General features: G+C 38.6%; 3 protein-coding genes across 3 annotated transcripts; all 3 read right to left on the minus strand.

Annotated features, from left to right (window-relative positions):
• Positions 1-1233: 1233 nt before the first annotated feature.
• Positions 1234-4017, minus strand: gjb3 (gap junction protein beta 3). The gene is made up of 2 exons (XM_059353925.1): positions 3874-4017; positions 1234-3192 (listed from the first exon to the last, which is right to left on the minus strand). Exon 2 carries the CDS (start codon positions 3121-3123, stop codon positions 2266-2268), a length of 858 nt encoding a protein of 285 aa, XP_059209908.1. The 5' UTR covers positions 3124-3192; positions 3874-4017; the 3' UTR covers positions 1234-2265.
• A 3250-nt stretch (positions 4018-7267) lies between these two features.
• Positions 7268-9327, minus strand: LOC131988428 (gap junction beta-4 protein-like). Its single transcript, XM_059353540.1, has 2 exons — positions 9247-9327; positions 7268-8824 (listed from the first exon to the last, which is right to left on the minus strand). Exon 2 carries the CDS (start codon positions 8720-8722, stop codon positions 7943-7945), a length of 780 nt encoding a protein of 259 aa, XP_059209523.1. The 5' UTR covers positions 8723-8824; positions 9247-9327; the 3' UTR covers positions 7268-7942.
• A 693-nt stretch (positions 9328-10020) lies between these two features.
• On the minus strand, positions 10021-16478 carry ppie (peptidylprolyl isomerase E (cyclophilin E)). Its single transcript, XM_059354046.1, has 10 exons — positions 16427-16478; positions 15421-15519; positions 15254-15297; positions 14410-14436; positions 14212-14293; positions 14023-14126; positions 13809-13932; positions 12092-12277; positions 11829-11971; positions 10021-10217 (listed from the first exon to the last, which is right to left on the minus strand). The coding sequence occupies exons 1-10, from the start codon at positions 16455-16457 to the stop codon at positions 10149-10151; spliced, it is 909 nt and encodes a 302-aa protein (XP_059210029.1). The 5' UTR covers positions 16458-16478; the 3' UTR covers positions 10021-10148.
• Positions 16479-17528: the final 1050 nt, after the last annotated feature.

Raw genomic sequence — 17528 nt, forward strand, 5'->3', positions numbered from 1 at the left:
CATATATTAATTGACCAATTTTAAGCATTGTAGGCATTTTAAAATGAGACAATTTTCTAAAATATATGACATACTATAGTATGATTTTTTTTTGAAGGGGTCAATTTTGGACATCCGATAATATGGTGTTTTTATGTAATTTGTGGGCATATTATGCTCTAATATGTATCAAAAGATGTTAATTGACCAATTATAGGCATTTTAAAATGAGAGAATTTTTGACAAAAATCAACATACTATAGTATCACTTATTTTTGAGGGGGTCACTCTTGGACTTCACATAATATGGTGTTTTTTCGCTATTTTTGGACAAACTATACTACTACATGTGTCAACGGAGTATGATTGGACCATGGCAAAAAAAAGTCATAGTAAAGTATGGCGTCAAAAATATCTAAAAAAAATAGTCATAGGATAGTATGGCATCAAAAATAGTAAAAAAAAAAAAAAAGAATCATAGTAAGGTGTCAAAAATGGTCTGAAAAAGTCAGTATAGTATTGCATGAATTATTCCTAAAATTATGTTTAAAACATCAGTGATCACTGTGTTCAAATAAAGTCCTTTATGTGGAGCGTCTATGGAAAACATTAGTCATTATGAACTTTATGATTACGATCTATTATTGACAGTATTGTCATTTATCTTCAGGTTCAAAATCATATTTTTAGACAAACCAAACGGCTAAACGGTGTGTAAAGAAAGACTGTTACTTATATTAAAAGGAACTGATTTGAAGCCATCATTACCCACATAAGGCACTAAAGTGAGTTTTAATCTTTTACTATCTGCATGGTGATCATGCACTTTGTTGCTGAAATGATTCAGAATAAACAAGAGCTAGTTTCTTCGGCGCACCTTGTTAGAAACCTGACTGACAAGTCTGACAAGCAGACTGAGATTCTTACTGCACGCCTCCTTCGCGGCGCTGAGAAACACACTTCATGGTATCAGGAACTGGAAAATAGCATGTCATAATGACTCACGGCTCATTTAAATGGGTAAATACTAATTGGCATGCAACCCTGGTGATTGTAAGTGTAATACAGTTAATTATGAGTCAGAAGCAATGGAAAAGTTCAGCTGCTTAAATGACATGGATGATCAGACAGTGTCGTGCAATAAAAAATGTGCTTGACCCACATGTGTAAATGGAAACCACATTCCAGAAATAAAATTAACACTAAGTATCCATTAGCAGCCCTTACTGTTAAAACACCAAACACAAACACACATTTACTCAATAAATTTAATATATTTAGTTTTGTAAAAATAACATTATTAACAACGAGTGCATAATTTTCGTTCCTCATCATTCCTGACGTCCACAGCGGACTATTAGGGACTCACAAAAATGCAAAAAAAAAAAATTGAGCCATGTGTTTGTCCAACCTTCTTCCCACCTCCTCCTCGGTGCTCCAGCTCTACCAACACAGAATTAAACAGCAGCATTCCTTTCGCCTTATTTAAATCAACAGTGGTCTTGGATGAGGCAAGGTTGTGTACGAGCACGTCAAAACACAGGCAGCCTATGTACAGCATGTGACTGTGCACAATAAACCTGAGACCAAGCATATGTCCGTTTAGATAAAGAAATATACAGATGATATATAGTTTGCTGCTAATCTGAGAAAATAAATGCAATAAAAAAATATTTTTGGCCAGTTTGCACACCTTCAAGTATTACTCAGCCATAACTGTATGACTTTGGAGCGTCCACACTCCAATGCAGAATTATTTACCATTCTTCAATGCCATCAGGACAAACAAATGGTGAAATTAAAGCTATCAGTTACATTAAATAAGAGATTCTGTGGAACCATGACACGCCACTGTATACTCTGGCAGGGAGGGTGAATACCTCTGCCAGGTGTGTCCTCCCTCCTTGTGTGAGTGTTTCATTCTCTTCCCCCTCACGTGTCATAACTCCAATCACAAGAAAGACAGAAACCGCACAGGAATGTTCTAATAGGGGTGAGGGGGTGAAGTCAACAAGGCACACAGACCTGTATTGTATTAAAAAAAAGAAAAACCCACATATCATTATCAAATCAATTTGGCTCTAGCTGACTTGTAAATATTGTGGATGTTGACTTGGAAACCAAAGTTCATGCGCTCAAAAAGAGTCTTGGATGTGGACACAGGGGCCCACAGGATGATTCCAGTACTGATGAGTCAACTTCCAGGGTCTGACACATACTGAAGTTTGGCTTGTAGTTCTGAGTCTGTTTTCAGAGGAATGTCCTAGTGCCCAAGCACTTTTGATTTCAGGAAGACAGATTAGGAGCAGACGCTCGTATCTTCTCTTCCAGTTTGAGCATAGACGGCCTGTGCGAAGCCTTGAATGCACTCCTAAAAGATGGAGGCTGGTCCTTCAGCTCCTTCCTCGGCATTTTCTCCTCGCAGTTGTTAAAGGGGTCATTGCTGTAGTCGTCCTTTTGCACAGGCAGGGTGCGATTGCGCCTCCTGTACTTGTTGCCGCATCGTACAATGCGCTTGGAGATGAGATAAATGATCTCGCAGATGTTGAGGACTATGCAGAGGCCGGAAGCTCCAACCATGAAGTAGGTGAAGACCTTCTTCTCTGTGGGGTGGCCAATGTAGCAGTCCACCTGGTTGGGACAAGGCGAAACTTCACACTTGACCAGCCTTGGCAGGTAGAAGCTGTCGTAGATGCGGTGGAGGATGTAGAGGAAGGAGACCTCGATGCCCGTCTTTACGAAGAGGCTGACAAGATAGGTCCACCACAGGCCGCCGTGCTTCTTGCCCGTGTTGTTGTACAGCTTGCTGTCCTCGCCGTGCTTTGCCCTGTGCTTGCGCTCGCGGTCGTCACGGTAAGCCACGTGCATGACCACCATGAAGGACGGGCAGGTGACGAAGATCAGCTGCAGGGCCCACAGGCGGATGTGGGAGATGGGGAAGAAGTGGTCGTAGCAGACGTTGGCGCAGCCGGGTTGCTTGGTGTTGCAGTCAAAGTCTTTCTGCTCGTCGCCCCACACTCTCTCTGCCGCCACCACGTACACCATCACCCTGAACACAAACACCACAGACAGCCATACCCGGCCGAACGCTGTGGAGTACTTGTTCACCCCACTGAGAAGGGCTTGGAAGGTCTTCCAGTCCATGTCCTTGGCTGGCAGTCAAAGTCTCTTCTCTGGAATTCCTCTCTTACTGGTAGTAGTTTATCTTCAAACCTGAACGAGGCAGAATGAAGAATGGGTGAACATGTTTTCATTGTCTGCTGAGTATTCTGCTTTAACTCCCTGACTCTGTGTTAGTGGTGTCCCACTTCCCTCCAGGTGGCTTCAATAACACACAACATTTCATTCTGACTTTTTAAATCTCCTATTTATCCTAAAGCTGATTTAACGTGAGAACATGTCACACAGGCCTCATTTATCAATGCTACCACAAACAACCACTAACAACACCAGACAGTTAGGAGTAGGCCTCGAGCCAAAGCGTGAAGGAAACAAGTTGGACCAAGGGTTTTTTTAAAACACACCCAGAGTTTATATATAATTCATAAAGCAGTACTTCGCAGCTTTTAAACAAATATTTATTTTAGAAACAAAGCAAATACTACCTGTCTTCTGCTATAAGTGTTAACATACAGTAAAAACACGTCAGACAATTCAATATCTTAAAAAACAGCCTTTTACGCACAGGCTGTACGCGTCATTTAGACATGTTTTCTTAATAGATTCGGCTCTTTGGCGACATGAAACCCTTCTATAACCACCAGAGATTATTAATCGTCTCATACAGTGCCGTATACAAGCGAGTGAATTAACGCATGTCCATTGGCTGAAACGCGAACTTTACGAAGTCGTCTAAGAAGCATTAAAGTTCATTGCAGCGAGATTTTTACTCACCAAAACAAGGATCAGTCCATTTTTAGTTCAAAGACACGCGGTTACGTATATTTCCGATGTATTTCTTGTCGTTTTAATGTCGTTTTAGTCCTTTAACGCACGGGTTTGGATCCAGTCGACAGGTAGAGCAGCGCAGGGTTGAGAAATGCGCCTGTGGGTGTGGTTAAAGAAGACAGACTGGAGCTACCCCAGATGTTCCCCTCTCTCTCTCTCTCTCTCTCTCTCTCTCTCTCTCTCTCTCTCCCACACTCACTGTAACTCACTGTTAGGTAGCAAATCAAAAAAAATTTTGCATAACAATTATCACAGCAAACAAAAACTATATCCAGATGCTTTGAATAGGATTGGAGATGTGCCTGCAATTGGAAAACCAGGTTTGGAGCAAGATAAGTCAATCAGAGCCTTGTTGGGTTGAGCCCACACATGGGTCAGGTTCAGGATTTGGCAATATCTGGGGCCACCTTCTCTTCCCAGTAAGGGTTCGATAAGGAAATGCATTTTCTAGGGTTTTTTTGTGATAATTAAAAAGTACCATTGTCTTGTGTTTCATGTCTCCAGGAAGTCATGTTTCCCTGTCCCAACATGTTTCTGAGTACTTCTCGTAGTGTACGTAAGAGGCAGACACACCCTAAGGTGAATGCATTTTTTTGTTGTTGTGCACGTCCTTACTCTTGTCTTGATGCAAGTTTCCAAAGGTAACTAAGTGTTAGGCAACATTTTTTTCTGAGAGGGGTATAAGTGAGTGAAGAGTGGTGGAGGAGAGGTCAAAGTGAGAGGAGCAGACTGTACAGAGTCTGTCTGTACAGAATATGCTGTAATGGAGACAGAAAATATTCCCCTGTTCCTCTTTCATTTATATCCTCCACTATAACTGCTTTCCTACGTTTTCACTGAGTGCCAAAAAGGCATATTGTGTTACCTTTATTCTTTTAAAGACCAGACTCTTCTCAGATAACACTGTCACAATTCACTTTTAAGCTCACCCTCAGTGTCACACCATGAGCTTTTGTCTCCACCTCCACTCCACCTTTTCACAAACTATTTTTCTAAAACTTCAGAGATAAGATTTCCCAATCAAACTGCTTCACTGTGTATCTGTTCTTCAGGGAAAACAACACATTTTCAGCCGTGGTTGCAGATGAATTTAAGCTGGCATGAACAATATCAAATCCCACCTTGTTCAGGATGCCATAGCTGTGCCACAGCTTGCCAGGTCTTGCAGACCACTGTCTGTGTTCACAGCTTTTGAGTCCCGTGTTTACATTATATAACTGGATGAAAGACATGCTCATATATCACCAGTCTCATGTTAAATCAAGTCGGAGTTATTTGTATTACTCAGTACAATAACACACAATGTCTCAATGGATTTTTTTTTTCTTTCAGGCTCACGAAAGCAAAGGCACACAACTTAAGCCCAAACTTTCAAAGATAAGGAAGTGCTGTTTTTTTAACCTTTTATATAAAAAAACACAAGTTATATGTTTGTGATGTAAAATTTGTTGAGAGGTCACATGCAGAGATGAGGTTAATTAGTGTTTTTCTTTTCACTTTATTAAAATGAGATGTGAAACCACCATGTTGAAAGCAATTTAGTTGTCTGACACCCGCCTAAAAAATGGGTAACCACAAGTAAATTAATCAGCCGGTTGCATCTTTGAATGTGTGTTTAGTCTGTTTTTCATACTTTCATATGTGTACAAATACTAAACACTTTCTATGATATAAAAAGACTGGATTTTTTCATCCAAGAGTGAAAAGTAGCACTATAAAGATAGTTCTGGCTTTTTTCAATGAAACACTTCATCTCAACATCTTGCAGCCGTGAGCTAAAACTCTCGGATTATTGTTAGAAGTATAAACTGCAGCTGTGCTTTTCAGGAAACTTAATCTTTGGCATAAAGCTTGAGCATGTGAACATCTGTACATGCAGCATTTAGAGCCGTTCAGCTGACAAAAAATGAATTGGGGAGGAGGTGGAGGGGGGAGGGGAAAGAAAAAAAGCGTAATCTTGGCTCCAGATGAAGAACTGGTCCAGGCAGTCTGCGGAGACACACCTGGAGGAATGCACCCTGTGACTCAACCTCTGCCAGTCGCAAGTCTTGACAAGACATACCAACAAACAGGATAAACACATCGCTTTTCACTGCTGTAACTGTGAAAGGAAGGAAATGTACCATGGCAGCGAAGACAGGGACAAAAAGAGAAATACTAGACAAGAGAGGAGCTGGGTGGATCTTGTAGTGGGAGTGATTGTGGGCTCAATAACAGAAACACCCAGTCGGGTTGGAGAGAGAATCAGGACAAAGAGAAGCTTGCTTGTATTTTTAGAACTTGTTAGAGCTTTAATTGTAGCACCACTGGCCCCAGAATAAGAAAATGTTATCCCTACTGTGTACGTGTATATGGATATTTTGAAAATCAAGTTCTCTTGGGTGTTAAATGATAACACATTTTTCCTCTTCCTCGTTGTGGTATCTCACTAATCAGGAACTTTGGCTTTTATCTCTTAAAGATTCAGATAACCATCTGTGATGTTTCTGCTGCCACTCTAATAAAGTAGACGTGAAAAACTACATTCCAACAGCAGTTTATCTTTCTCGAGAACAGTAGTTGCAATGATCAAGCACAGACTACTTGCTAATAGAGTTCAGCGGAACTACTGTCTACTGAAATAGACATTTATAGTTCCACTGAAACTGTTAACAGTAGTGCCTGCAGACGATCCTTAAGTGCTTGTGCAAAGACACTTGACTTTTTAAAATGTCATGCTTTATTTGCTCTGAGCAGCACAAACTGTATTAGCACATTCCTGCATGGTATCAGGGAGGCATTCAGAGCTAGAAAATATCTGACGGTTTCAAAGTGTCACAAAGAGAGAAGACTAAAATATGTGTTTTCACTCTTACTACATTGCTGCTATCACACGTTGCAATGTAAATACTGGAAATAACCATTCAGAGGCTGACAAATTCCTGCTCTGGGTGGATCCACATCTCTCAGCATTAGTGATTCAAACGGAAGAGTGGGAGACTCCTCCTCTTCCCTACGTACCAATCAACCTAAACAACAAGGGTTTTTGCCCCTAGCAACGGAGCAATTGTGCGCCAGTGGGGAGGACGGGCTTCATTAAAGACACGGAAAAAGTGGACGAAGAAAGAAAGTTGGAGGTCTTTGTAAAACCGCAGGACTTGCACAGAATCAACAAATCCCTTGGTTGGTTTACATTGTTCTTAAGTATATTTCCTATGCTAAGACATGTTGTGAGACTGTTATAATGCTTGTTATAATTAATGGAAATCTCTAAAGTGTTTCCTTGATCTTAGGACAAAAAACAAACACACTTTTTAAAACATTATAATTATCCTCTTTAATGAAAAATATTATTAACAACTATGCAGCCACACTGCACCTCTGGAATATGCACATCCTGTTATTATTAACAACTGTGTTTACAACACTGCATTTTGACTTCATTGCTCTCCTCTGCCTGTATACATGAAGCAGTTTAAAACAGGTCAGGACAGTAACATGCACAACATTACAATCTTTGTAAAACTCTTGATAAATTATGTATAGCACAGTATTCACAAAGAGTCAGATAAGAATGAGTGAGAGAAAAAGGGAAACGAGGCAGTAGAGTTTGAACTAAACATTTCAGGGCTGGGCGCTGAGCAGGGGGAAAACTTTAGACAGCGAACCACATGTGTTTGTAGAACCAACTCCAAAACCGAGGGTGACTCATGTAATTGGGCTGAAGGCTAACTCTGAACCACACACAGTTGATTTTTTCTTTGCCAGAGCTGCAGAGCTTCAGCTGTAAAAAACACTCTGACCCAAAAACCACAATAGTGAGCACATTCCAGATGAATTACACATCTCGTGGTCGAGAATTTTAAAATTCTCGGACAATGGACACAAAAACGGAAAAAAGGACTCCCTGCATTTTAGTTCGGCAGACAAAAGTGTGCTGACAAGTTTTTAAGGAAGTTCCTGTAGAGGGAGGAGAGGCATGTTTCCTCTCCCACAGCATTGCTTTTCATTAAGTCTTTGCTTTTATCTCAGTATCTCAAGATATGGCAACGCTGTATGAAGGAGCAGGCGTTTCAGGGGTGCTCTTTAGAGTATTCGTCTCCATCAAGGTGCTTCCGCTGGACAGCGTGTTGGTCATGACTTGGCGAGAATTATGCAATGAGGTGAAACATTCACGGCAGCGTTTGCCAACCAAGTAGAGGATTTCGAAGATGGAGAGGAGGATGCAGGCCAGGCTCGTGACCACCATGAAGATGGTGAAGATTCGTTTCTCAGTGGGCCGAGCGATGAAGCAGTCCACCTTGTTGGGACAGGGCTTCTGTTCGCACTTGATGAGCGAGGGGAAGTCGTAACCCTCATAGATGTGGTACAGGAGGTAGACAAAGGTGGCGTCCACGGCGATTTTGAAGACCAAAGTGAGGACATAGGTCCACCACAGGCCTCCACGCTTCTTGCCCGTGTTCTGGTAGAGGCGGCGGCAGTTTTCGCCATACTTGAGCTTGTGTTTCCGTTCCCTGTCGTCCCTGTAGGCTACATGCATCACCACCAGGAGGGACGGGCAGGTGACAAAGATGAGCTGCAGGGCCCACAGGCGGACATGGGAGACAGGGAAGAAGTGGTCGTAGCAGACGTTGTGGCAGCCGGGTTGAGCCGTGTTGCATTTGAAGTCTTTCTGTTCGTCGCCCCAGACCTTCTCCGCCGCCACCACAAACACCATGACCCTGAAGAGGAAGACGATAGAGAGCCACACTCGGCCGAATGCAGTTGAGTACTTGTTCACCCCACTGAGGAGGCCCTGGAGGAATGCCCAGTTCATGACGAGGTTTGTTCACAGTCTGTCTGCTCTTCCTGCTGATGGAAGACAGAGGAAGCTCTTTTCAGCTGGAACGGCACAGACAAAACTCAGCTATCTACCAGCCTGAGACAAAAAGAACACACAGTCATATCACAGTTATAGAAGAAGATTACAAAGAAACAAACTGAGGTGGTCTACATTAAGGTAGAAATCCACGTGTTTACATGTCTTTAACGGGGAAAAATGTGAGAAAAAAGGGCAAAATGATTACCCAAAAGTTTCCCCAAACTTTTATTAAACAACAGACTTTCTTGGCATATACACTTTTTAATGCGTCGCTGTACTGAGACAGTCAGAAAACTCTTTCTCAATCAGCCATTCACTTCACAACGACTAGCTCCGGTAAAAACTTTAAAGTTTGTACTTTCCGTGCGCAATTGCGCGTATCCACAATATCCACGTATACACCTATTGACTCGGATAAATACGAACAAGTTCGCGTTACTGTACTAATCAGTATTTTACAAATGGGTTTGAATACTTACAGTTGTAACGCTGTTGTTGCGATCCAGTGTCGGAGCGGAGGAACAGGCTTTGGATGAAGCTCACCGATGAGAATCTCAGTAGATTTCTCAACAGTCCGTGAGTGGAGTGGAGGGGGTGGAGTTGTTTGCCTGCCGTGTCTCTTCTCTCCACTGAACCTGCTCAGGTGTGGCAGCTTCAAATACTTGTTTGTTCAATTAAGTGAGGTGAAAAGCGGGACGCTGGATTTTCTGTTACTTAATCCAGGTTTGCATAAATAAACAGGCTCTATGATATTTTACTTATTTACTTGAAACCCAACCCAACATGCCAGATTTGTAGTGTACACATTTCAAACAAAATCAGGAAATAAATATTTTATTTGTTTTCTTATATCAAAAAATATTAAAAGATTTTTTTTTAAACTTAAAAAATAATTAACAAAATATGTAGGGCATCTTTATCTGGTCCAAAGTAAAAATCAATCTTTTCCAGGACCTTACAGATGTGGGAAAATTACACATTCATATACAGTAGACTAATTATTTAATGTCATCAAAATAAATTAAATCGTATTGTGCTATAAATAGCACATGTGACAAATTAAAAAACAGCAAAGTTTCAAGCACTTTACATTCTCTTTTAAAACATTTTAATGTGGTGTTTTCATGATTTCCAACAGCCACAGAAACCCTGAATTTGTGCGATGAATATTAAGTGATATAAAGGGGTCAGCCAGCAATTATTGAATCAATGCGACATTTATTTTGTACAAAGTGATAGACATTAAGCTGTAGTTTCTTTATAAAAAAGGGTGTTTATTGAAATATTTACATGGCAGATGACGTGGGTTCAAAGTACAAAAGACCATGAACACACTAATGCTTCCACAGACGCATACAAACAGGAACACACTTCTGTTCATTCACACATATTCTCCACAGTCAGAGATGATGACTTTCTGCTTCGGCTTGCCGTCTTTATTTCCCTGAGCCTGCAGAAAGAGAACATATTGAAAAGATAGAAAATGAATAATAATAAATAATAAGAACAGGACAAACTATAATAATGATAATACATTTTATTTATAGAGCGCATTTCAGGGTACAGAAAGACCCTTTACAGTTAAAACAATCGGTATAACAAAAAGCCCATATAAATGTTTGAGTTCCACATTTATTGGTACAACTATAATCACAAAAACATCTATGATTTCAAATTCAAGCACTATCCAAGCTTTTTCAGCATCTTACAACTTTGGTAAATTTATGAGTAAGATATTATTACTTATATGTAGAAATACAGTATAGTGATTTCACCTCTTCATCACACTAAATTAAATGCTATAAGCAACCAAAATTATGTTTCATGACAGCATTCTACAAGAGGATGAGAAATTAAAAGGATGCTTTAAATGTGTCACTTGTTAGTAAGTAGACTTGGAAACCTATGCAGCCTACATTTCAAGCACTTAAGTAAAAACAAAACACATTAACGTCCTTTGAATGATATCCAGCACCCATAAGAACTCAGTATTATCTTTGTATTTTTGCAACTTAAATCAGCATCAACTTTATACGATTCAGAAAAATCAATTATAACACCTGATGAACGGCACCCTTCTGCTAAATTTCAGTAGTTTTCCAAATTCGTTTTTTGCTGTATTTATTTACAATATAAGTAATACAGGGCCAGAATTTGATACTTTTTTATTATTAGACTCAATTGCCTTTTAATAAAGTAATCCTATACCTTTTACAGTCACACATAAGGCTGTTATATTCAGCTATTTTCAATTATTTTTTCAATTAAATAAAAATAATTACATCAGATAACAAGTTGGGCTAAATATAATAGCCTATTTAAGTGTTAAATCAGTGTGCTAAAGTAACAGCTAATGATGATAAATTGAAGTCTGAAAATATCAGTAAACTAAAATAATAATTTAAATACTTGACTAAAATACCTAAATATTATTTGCCTGCTCCGCTCTGAAAAGACATTTCCTTCTTCCTCCCTTCTTTTTTGCTGCAGCTCCAAGTTCTCTTGTTTTTTTGTTATGTGTTTAAACAAATTAGTGGTGTTGTCACTGTGGCTACACTTTGCAACATTTTTATTCACAGCTTTTTCAGTCAGCCGTCACTGCAACTTATATGTCGGATTAAACTTGTGTGCAATGTGTGTGCTGTTTGAGGACACGCAGACAACAGCAGTGGAGAAGCAAAGAGTACATGAATGAAGATGTGTTCTCAACAACGGAGCGCAGTTTGCACAGATACTCCTTGATGAACTAGAAATGAGTGCAACATAGGAGAGAAAAAAATCCCTTTTGCTTTGGTATCGATACTATTGACACTGGAATTGATCCTCAAAACTAAAATCTAGTACCTATAATATTAATACGCTGGATGGACCTGCCCACCCTGGTATCCAAGCATGCTTTATTCACTTGTGGCAAAATTGATTGATGTATATAGCTAAGAGCACATTGGGCAATACCGAAAGCTTGTTAAGAATAACTCTTTTTTTTGCTGCAAAGGATTTTAAGTTTTTATAATCACTAAATGAACCCATGAATCATTTTTGCAATTTCAGCTCCCCTTACCTCCATTGCACGGAGCACATCCATCCCCTCCACCAGGTCTCCAAACACCACATGTTTACCATCCAGCCAGTCTGTTTTATCAGTGGTGATGAAAAACTGAGAGCCATTGGTGTTTGCCCCAGAGTTGGCCATTGAGAGCTGCCCTGTGAGCACGAGAGACAAGGTTTGACCAGTTATCTACAGAATCTGCTAGTAAAGGTAAACTGCGATGCCCATTCACACAGAGACCGCCAACACACACTCCAAGAGCTGCAACTCCTTACCTGGCGCGGTGTGTTTGAGGACAAAGTTTTCATCATCAAATTTCCGGCCGTAGATGGACTTGCCCCCGGTGCCATTGTGGTTGGTGAAGTCACCTCCTTGGCACATAAACTGAGGGATGATGCGATGAAAGCTGCTGCCCTTAAAGCCGAAGCCTTTCTCATGTGTGCACAGGCAGCGGAAATTCTCTGTATAGGATGAAAGAAAAGATGCAGGTTATTATATCATTATAAGTTACATTTCTTTGATAATCTATTTTACCAACATAGGAATAAAATTAAATTAATATAAACTGGGAAAATGGGGGCTCCATATGCTATTTTAACAACCTCTACTTGTAACCTCTTTTGTCCCCTCCTGTCTGTACACAGCCTGCAGTTCAGTTTCACTGAATTATGTCATGTGATTGTGATCTCAACCAAGTCATTCAAGGCTTCTTGGGGGGGGGAATCGAGAACCGGTTCCAATTAAAAACTTGTTCCAAATTGTCCACTCCAGTGGAATCATATGCCTTGAAGCTCATCAGTTTCTTCTATGAAAGCCAGCATGTTTTTCTGATAGTTGTGTATTTTTAAAACAATTACATACATCTCTTGCATCCACGCTGCTGGAAATTTGACAGAGTGGAAGAACTGGTCCAAAGCCTGGCTTTATTTCATGAAGACGACAACAGTGTTGCTTCAGAGCTATACATGTCACACTGTGCCTGTGCTGAGCCGCCATTTTGTTTGTCACGGTAAGAGAGACTTCACTTTGCAGTGTAGTTCATACATTTCACTAATAAACCAGAGAACTGTACAGTAACATGATCAAAGTATCTCTCTCTTCTGTGTTCAGACTCTCTGATGCAAAAAATCTATGAAGGTCTTCATTTATGCAACACAGAAAATTGAACATGAATCAATAAGATAACTCATAAAAAAACAGATTGATAAGCAAAATTGGTAATGGCATTGAGATCAATAAAAAAGAACCCGTCCCATCCCTGATGGCGCCAGGGAGTACAGAATGTTATGTTTTTTTAAATGACCTGGTTAGTACAAAAGGTTTGTATGTGGCAAACTCAATTTAATACATATACATTTATTTGGTTACTTTGTCTGACAGAAGTGTTTGTCCCATGATTCATTCAAGGACTGTCAGAAATTGGATAATCCAATGATAGTTTGAATTTTTATAGGATGATAAAGGATGTAATTTGGCTTTTTTCTAAAAAGATGACTTTCAATTTGATCTGTATCGATATATATTGATTCAATGCTAAAATAGTCAATATAATCGATGCAAAGTGAACATTTCAGTATAAAGTCATCTTTAAGATATGCCCTTATTTTGAAATTCCCCCTCCATATATTCTTGTTTCTAAAAAATAGATTGATTTTCATCTAAATGTTTGGAAGAGTTCAATAAAACTTTTTATTTATTAACTTTTGTAAGTTCCTGTAAATGTTACCGATTGTGTGATATCAGCAAATATAACATTGTCCAGATAATCTATTTAATATTGTATTGTGAATAAATTTGTGATTTACAACCCTATTTCAAACCAAACATTGAACGTCAAACGTGGTTGTGTGGTTCACAGAGTACCTCTTCTTTTATTTAACTGAAAATTCATGCTAGTGTCAATTCTTTTCGCAAGCAACCTAAACACTGTGCAGCAATAGTATATACTTTCTGACAAATAAATGATGGTAAAAAGCACCGAGGCACACATACCTGCTGTCATTGGAACGATGTCAGCCCGAAGGAGGAAGCGTAGTCTCCCTGCTGGCTTGTTTCCAATCTTGATATCCATGTAGACCTGAGGATTAACTCTGCCCTTTTTAGCTGGGGGCTCAGCCTGCAAAGACAAATCATTCTTATGTCACTATCTTGACACAGACACAAGAGTCAAAGGCACCGACACATTTCAGAGAGAAAGCTGCCTCACCTCCTCTGTGGCAGTGTTTGTTGTCTCTCCACCTGCTGCCTCTCCCTCAGCCTCCTCTGCCGTCTTCCCTGAGAACTTCTTCAGCCAGTCATCGTCCGACCACACTGACAGAGAAGCAGAGTTTAAATCAGAGCCGAGGATCTAAATAATTGAAACTTAAGGCCTCTATAACAGGTTTTTATTAATCACCTGGTCGAGAAGAACCTTCTTTGATTCTCATGGGCTTGGCGGTGTTGACTCTGATGGTCCGTCCAAAAAGCTCAGACTCATTCTAGCATAGAAAAGGAAAAAAACATCAACATTTAAACAGGAAACTGATGTTTTTGTGGACATTTTGGGTGAACTAACAACAGCTAGGTCTCAGAAAAAGCAATGTGTTACACTCACCATGTTATCAATAGCTGCTGCAGCATCCTACAGAAGACAAAGGCCATAAAAAGGTTATGAGTACAATATTTACATTTAACATCCCCAATATGTGTCAATTATGAATCATATTTACACTAAATTCACCAGTGAGACTACCATTCTCCTTTTTCTAAATAAGACAATGAAACTGTGTGTAAAGGATGCCAATAAAAGTATTAAATTCATATTACAGATGATATAGCCATACAGCCATATTAATAACTGGATATTGCCCCTCTTAAGCATCCAAGTTTTTTTCTTGTGTTGCTATTATGCTACACACTACAGCTCTTGTGTTTTATGGCTGTACATTAAGTAGATTCCATAACAGAGTAGATGGATTACACTGTGTGGTAAAATTAAAATTAAACTCAGATAGTATTGTAGCTCAGTTAAGATGAGTACACCATGGCCATAACTAACAATTATTTTTATTATCCATTAATCAGCCCAAAAGAAGCAAAAAAATAGTCAAAGAAATGGCAAAACATGCTCTATGTTACATCCCAGAGCCGTGTGATGTTTTCAAATGGCTTAACTGGACAAAAGTCTACAAAACCGATTATATCATGTTTATTATCATGTAAAACAAATAAAAGCATGAAATTATGACATTAAGGAAGCATGAACATTTGGCTTTTTTGCTTTAAAAAAATTACTAAGATGGATAAACGACTATAAAATAGTTGCCAACTAATTATTTTTAAATCAAAAACTGTAGTGTACACCTCTGTCTATAATGAAGCTACACACAATGAATTTTGATTTTTGATTGTATTATCAGGATACCATCAGAATATTATGACTTCAGCACTATACATACCTCTGCCAACTCAAACTCAATGAAAGCAAATCCTCTGTGCTTTTCTGCAAACAGAACATGAGACATATTAATAGAAATTAACATTTATCCAACCCACCAAACAGAAATTAAATGTTAAACACAGAAACATTTACTGTCACATTTAACAGAAACTCTCCTGATCTTACCTGTTTCATAGTCTAAAGGTATCTGGATGTCTGTAATGTCTCCAAACGGAATAAAAGCTGCATGTAACACCTTCTCATCCACCTCCTCTGCCAGGCCACCTGACACAAACAAACACACCGTGTAGTGTAAACTATAGTGTAGTTTAAAACTGACAGTGATATAAACGTTTAGCAATTGAGTGATACAAAACAAACAGTATTATTTGGCTTTTAAAAAAAAACCATTACTGAAATTGTCAACAATGAGTGATGCTAAACATACACTGATGTTTAACACATTATTTCTAATTTTCTTCATTAAAATGGTCATTAATAGATTGATACGGATGTATACGTCATACGTATGTTTAATTTATTATTTATTTGGATTGTCAGCGACTGTTTGATACTGAACAGGTTTACTCTGTTTATTAAGCTATTTATTATTTATTTTAATTGTCAGCAACTGTTTGATACTGAACAGGTTTACTGATGTTTATTTAGCTATTTATTTTATTTATTCTTTATTAAAATTGTCAGCGAGTTTTGATACTGAACAGGTTTACTGATGTTTATTAAGCTTTTTATTTCAATTTTATTTAGTTTCTCAGCATTATAAAATATCTGTATAAAGATACATATCCAGAGAAGAAGATAACGGAACAAATTTATATTATTGAGATGTTCAAGAAAGCTTGACAGTTCCCGAGGCTAAACAGTTTATGTTGTCGTTTTATATCGTTTATTCAGACTATATTAAATCTCTTGACATGTTACACGTTACTCATGGCGTCTGAAAAACTACACGAAGTTTAAAAATGAGAGAAGTTGCCATGTTTTCAGCTGGCGCTCTCATGTTTTACCGGCTAAAACTTCCCGTATCTGAGGTTTTTACTTCTTATGCGCTCGTTAAACTTATTTGGCTGTGTTAAGCTAAATTGGTCATTAAGCAATATCCTTACCACGTTAGTTAGGAGTACTAAAACATAATTTCATCGCTTTTGCAGAGAAAATAACATTAACTTACCAACATACAGCACCCGTTTGTTAGCCGCCATATTGGATTTAACCCTTCAACTTTGACCCGGCTTCTCATTGGTGTATTGAAGCTATGACCCGCCTCCCGGTGGCCGCGTTATCTCTACCGCCACATGTCGGGGGGAAGCTGTCATCACACCAAATACACTTTTTATACTAAAATACAGTATTTACCATTTATTCAAGTACTGTACTTTGCTTGAGCAATTCCATTTTATGTAGCTTTATACTTCTACTGCACTACATTTTGAGGCAAGCTTTAGTTACTTTTCAGGACAAGATTTAACATTAAAAAGAGATGATAAAGAGACTTGTGTTTGGATAAAAAATTAACCTCATAACAGTATATAGTTAAAATGAGCCCTGTCTTTACAAAATTAGAATACTGCTTGAATACATGCATCAATACAAATTCATTCAGAATATTTTAGAAGATATATATTTAGAATATAATATAGAATAGAATATATAAAACAATAACAAATACTTTTACTTAAGTAAGGGACTTTTTCCACCACTGAGGTCAGTTCATTTAGCACCCTACTGTATAATAACTTTAACTAGGACTGCAAGCAGTACTGAATGGGCCCTCGCAGTACACACGTGTCGGGGCATGCTGCCGTCGGGGTGTGTGCGTTAAAGGGGCCAGTCTATACCACCCCTATGAATTTCATTGCCTTAAGTGTTATAGTGTGGCCACGGTACCAAATATGAAATTAGGCCGCGCATGCGCAGAAGCGAAAAAACCGCGCATGCGCAGAGGCGCAGAGGCGCAGAATTTTTTTTTTTAATTTTAAAATTTAGAAATTTAGAAATTTAGAAATTTAGAAATTTAAAAATGTAAAAATTTAATTAAAAACAAAAATACAAAAAAGTTCAAGAAAATTAAGAAAAAAAATAAATGTAAAAAAAAAGTAAAGAAGTAAAAAAGACAGTGGTGGAAGAAGTGTTCAGATCCTTTACTTCAGTACTAATACCACACTGTGAAATGACTCCACTCCGTTCATTTTAACTACCTAATAAACTTTTAAGTGGTTTAATTTATAAAAATGGGTAATCATTTTAAATGTATCATGTTTTTCATTTTAAAT

Source organism: Centropristis striata, chromosome 16 (assembly GCF_030273125.1).
Source record: "Centropristis striata isolate RG_2023a ecotype Rhode Island chromosome 16, C.striata_1.0, whole genome shotgun sequence".
NCBI classification, from domain to species: domain Eukaryota; kingdom Metazoa; phylum Chordata; class Actinopteri; order Perciformes; family Serranidae; genus Centropristis; species Centropristis striata.

Bases quoted from the DNA above. Each gene is read 5' to 3' on its own strand.
- gjb3 (XM_059353925.1), bottom strand. From the start codon at position 3,123: ATGGACTGGAAGACCTTCCAAGCCCTTCTCAGTGGGGTGAACAAGTAC.
- LOC131988428 (XM_059353540.1), bottom strand. From the start codon at position 8,722: ATGAACTGGGCATTCCTCCAGGGCCTCCTCAGTGGGGTGAACAAGTAC.
- ppie (XM_059354046.1), bottom strand. From the start codon at position 16,457: ATGGCGGCTAACAAACGGGTGCTGTATGTTG. The intron at 12,278-13,808 runs GTATGTGTGCCT...CATCCTATACAG, and splicing joins CATCGTTCCAATGACAGCAG to AGAATTTCCGCTGCCTGTGC. The intron at 11,972-12,091 runs GTAAGGAGTTGC...TCGTGCTCACAG, and splicing joins CCTCAAACACACCGCGCCAG to GGCAGCTCTCAATGGCCAAC.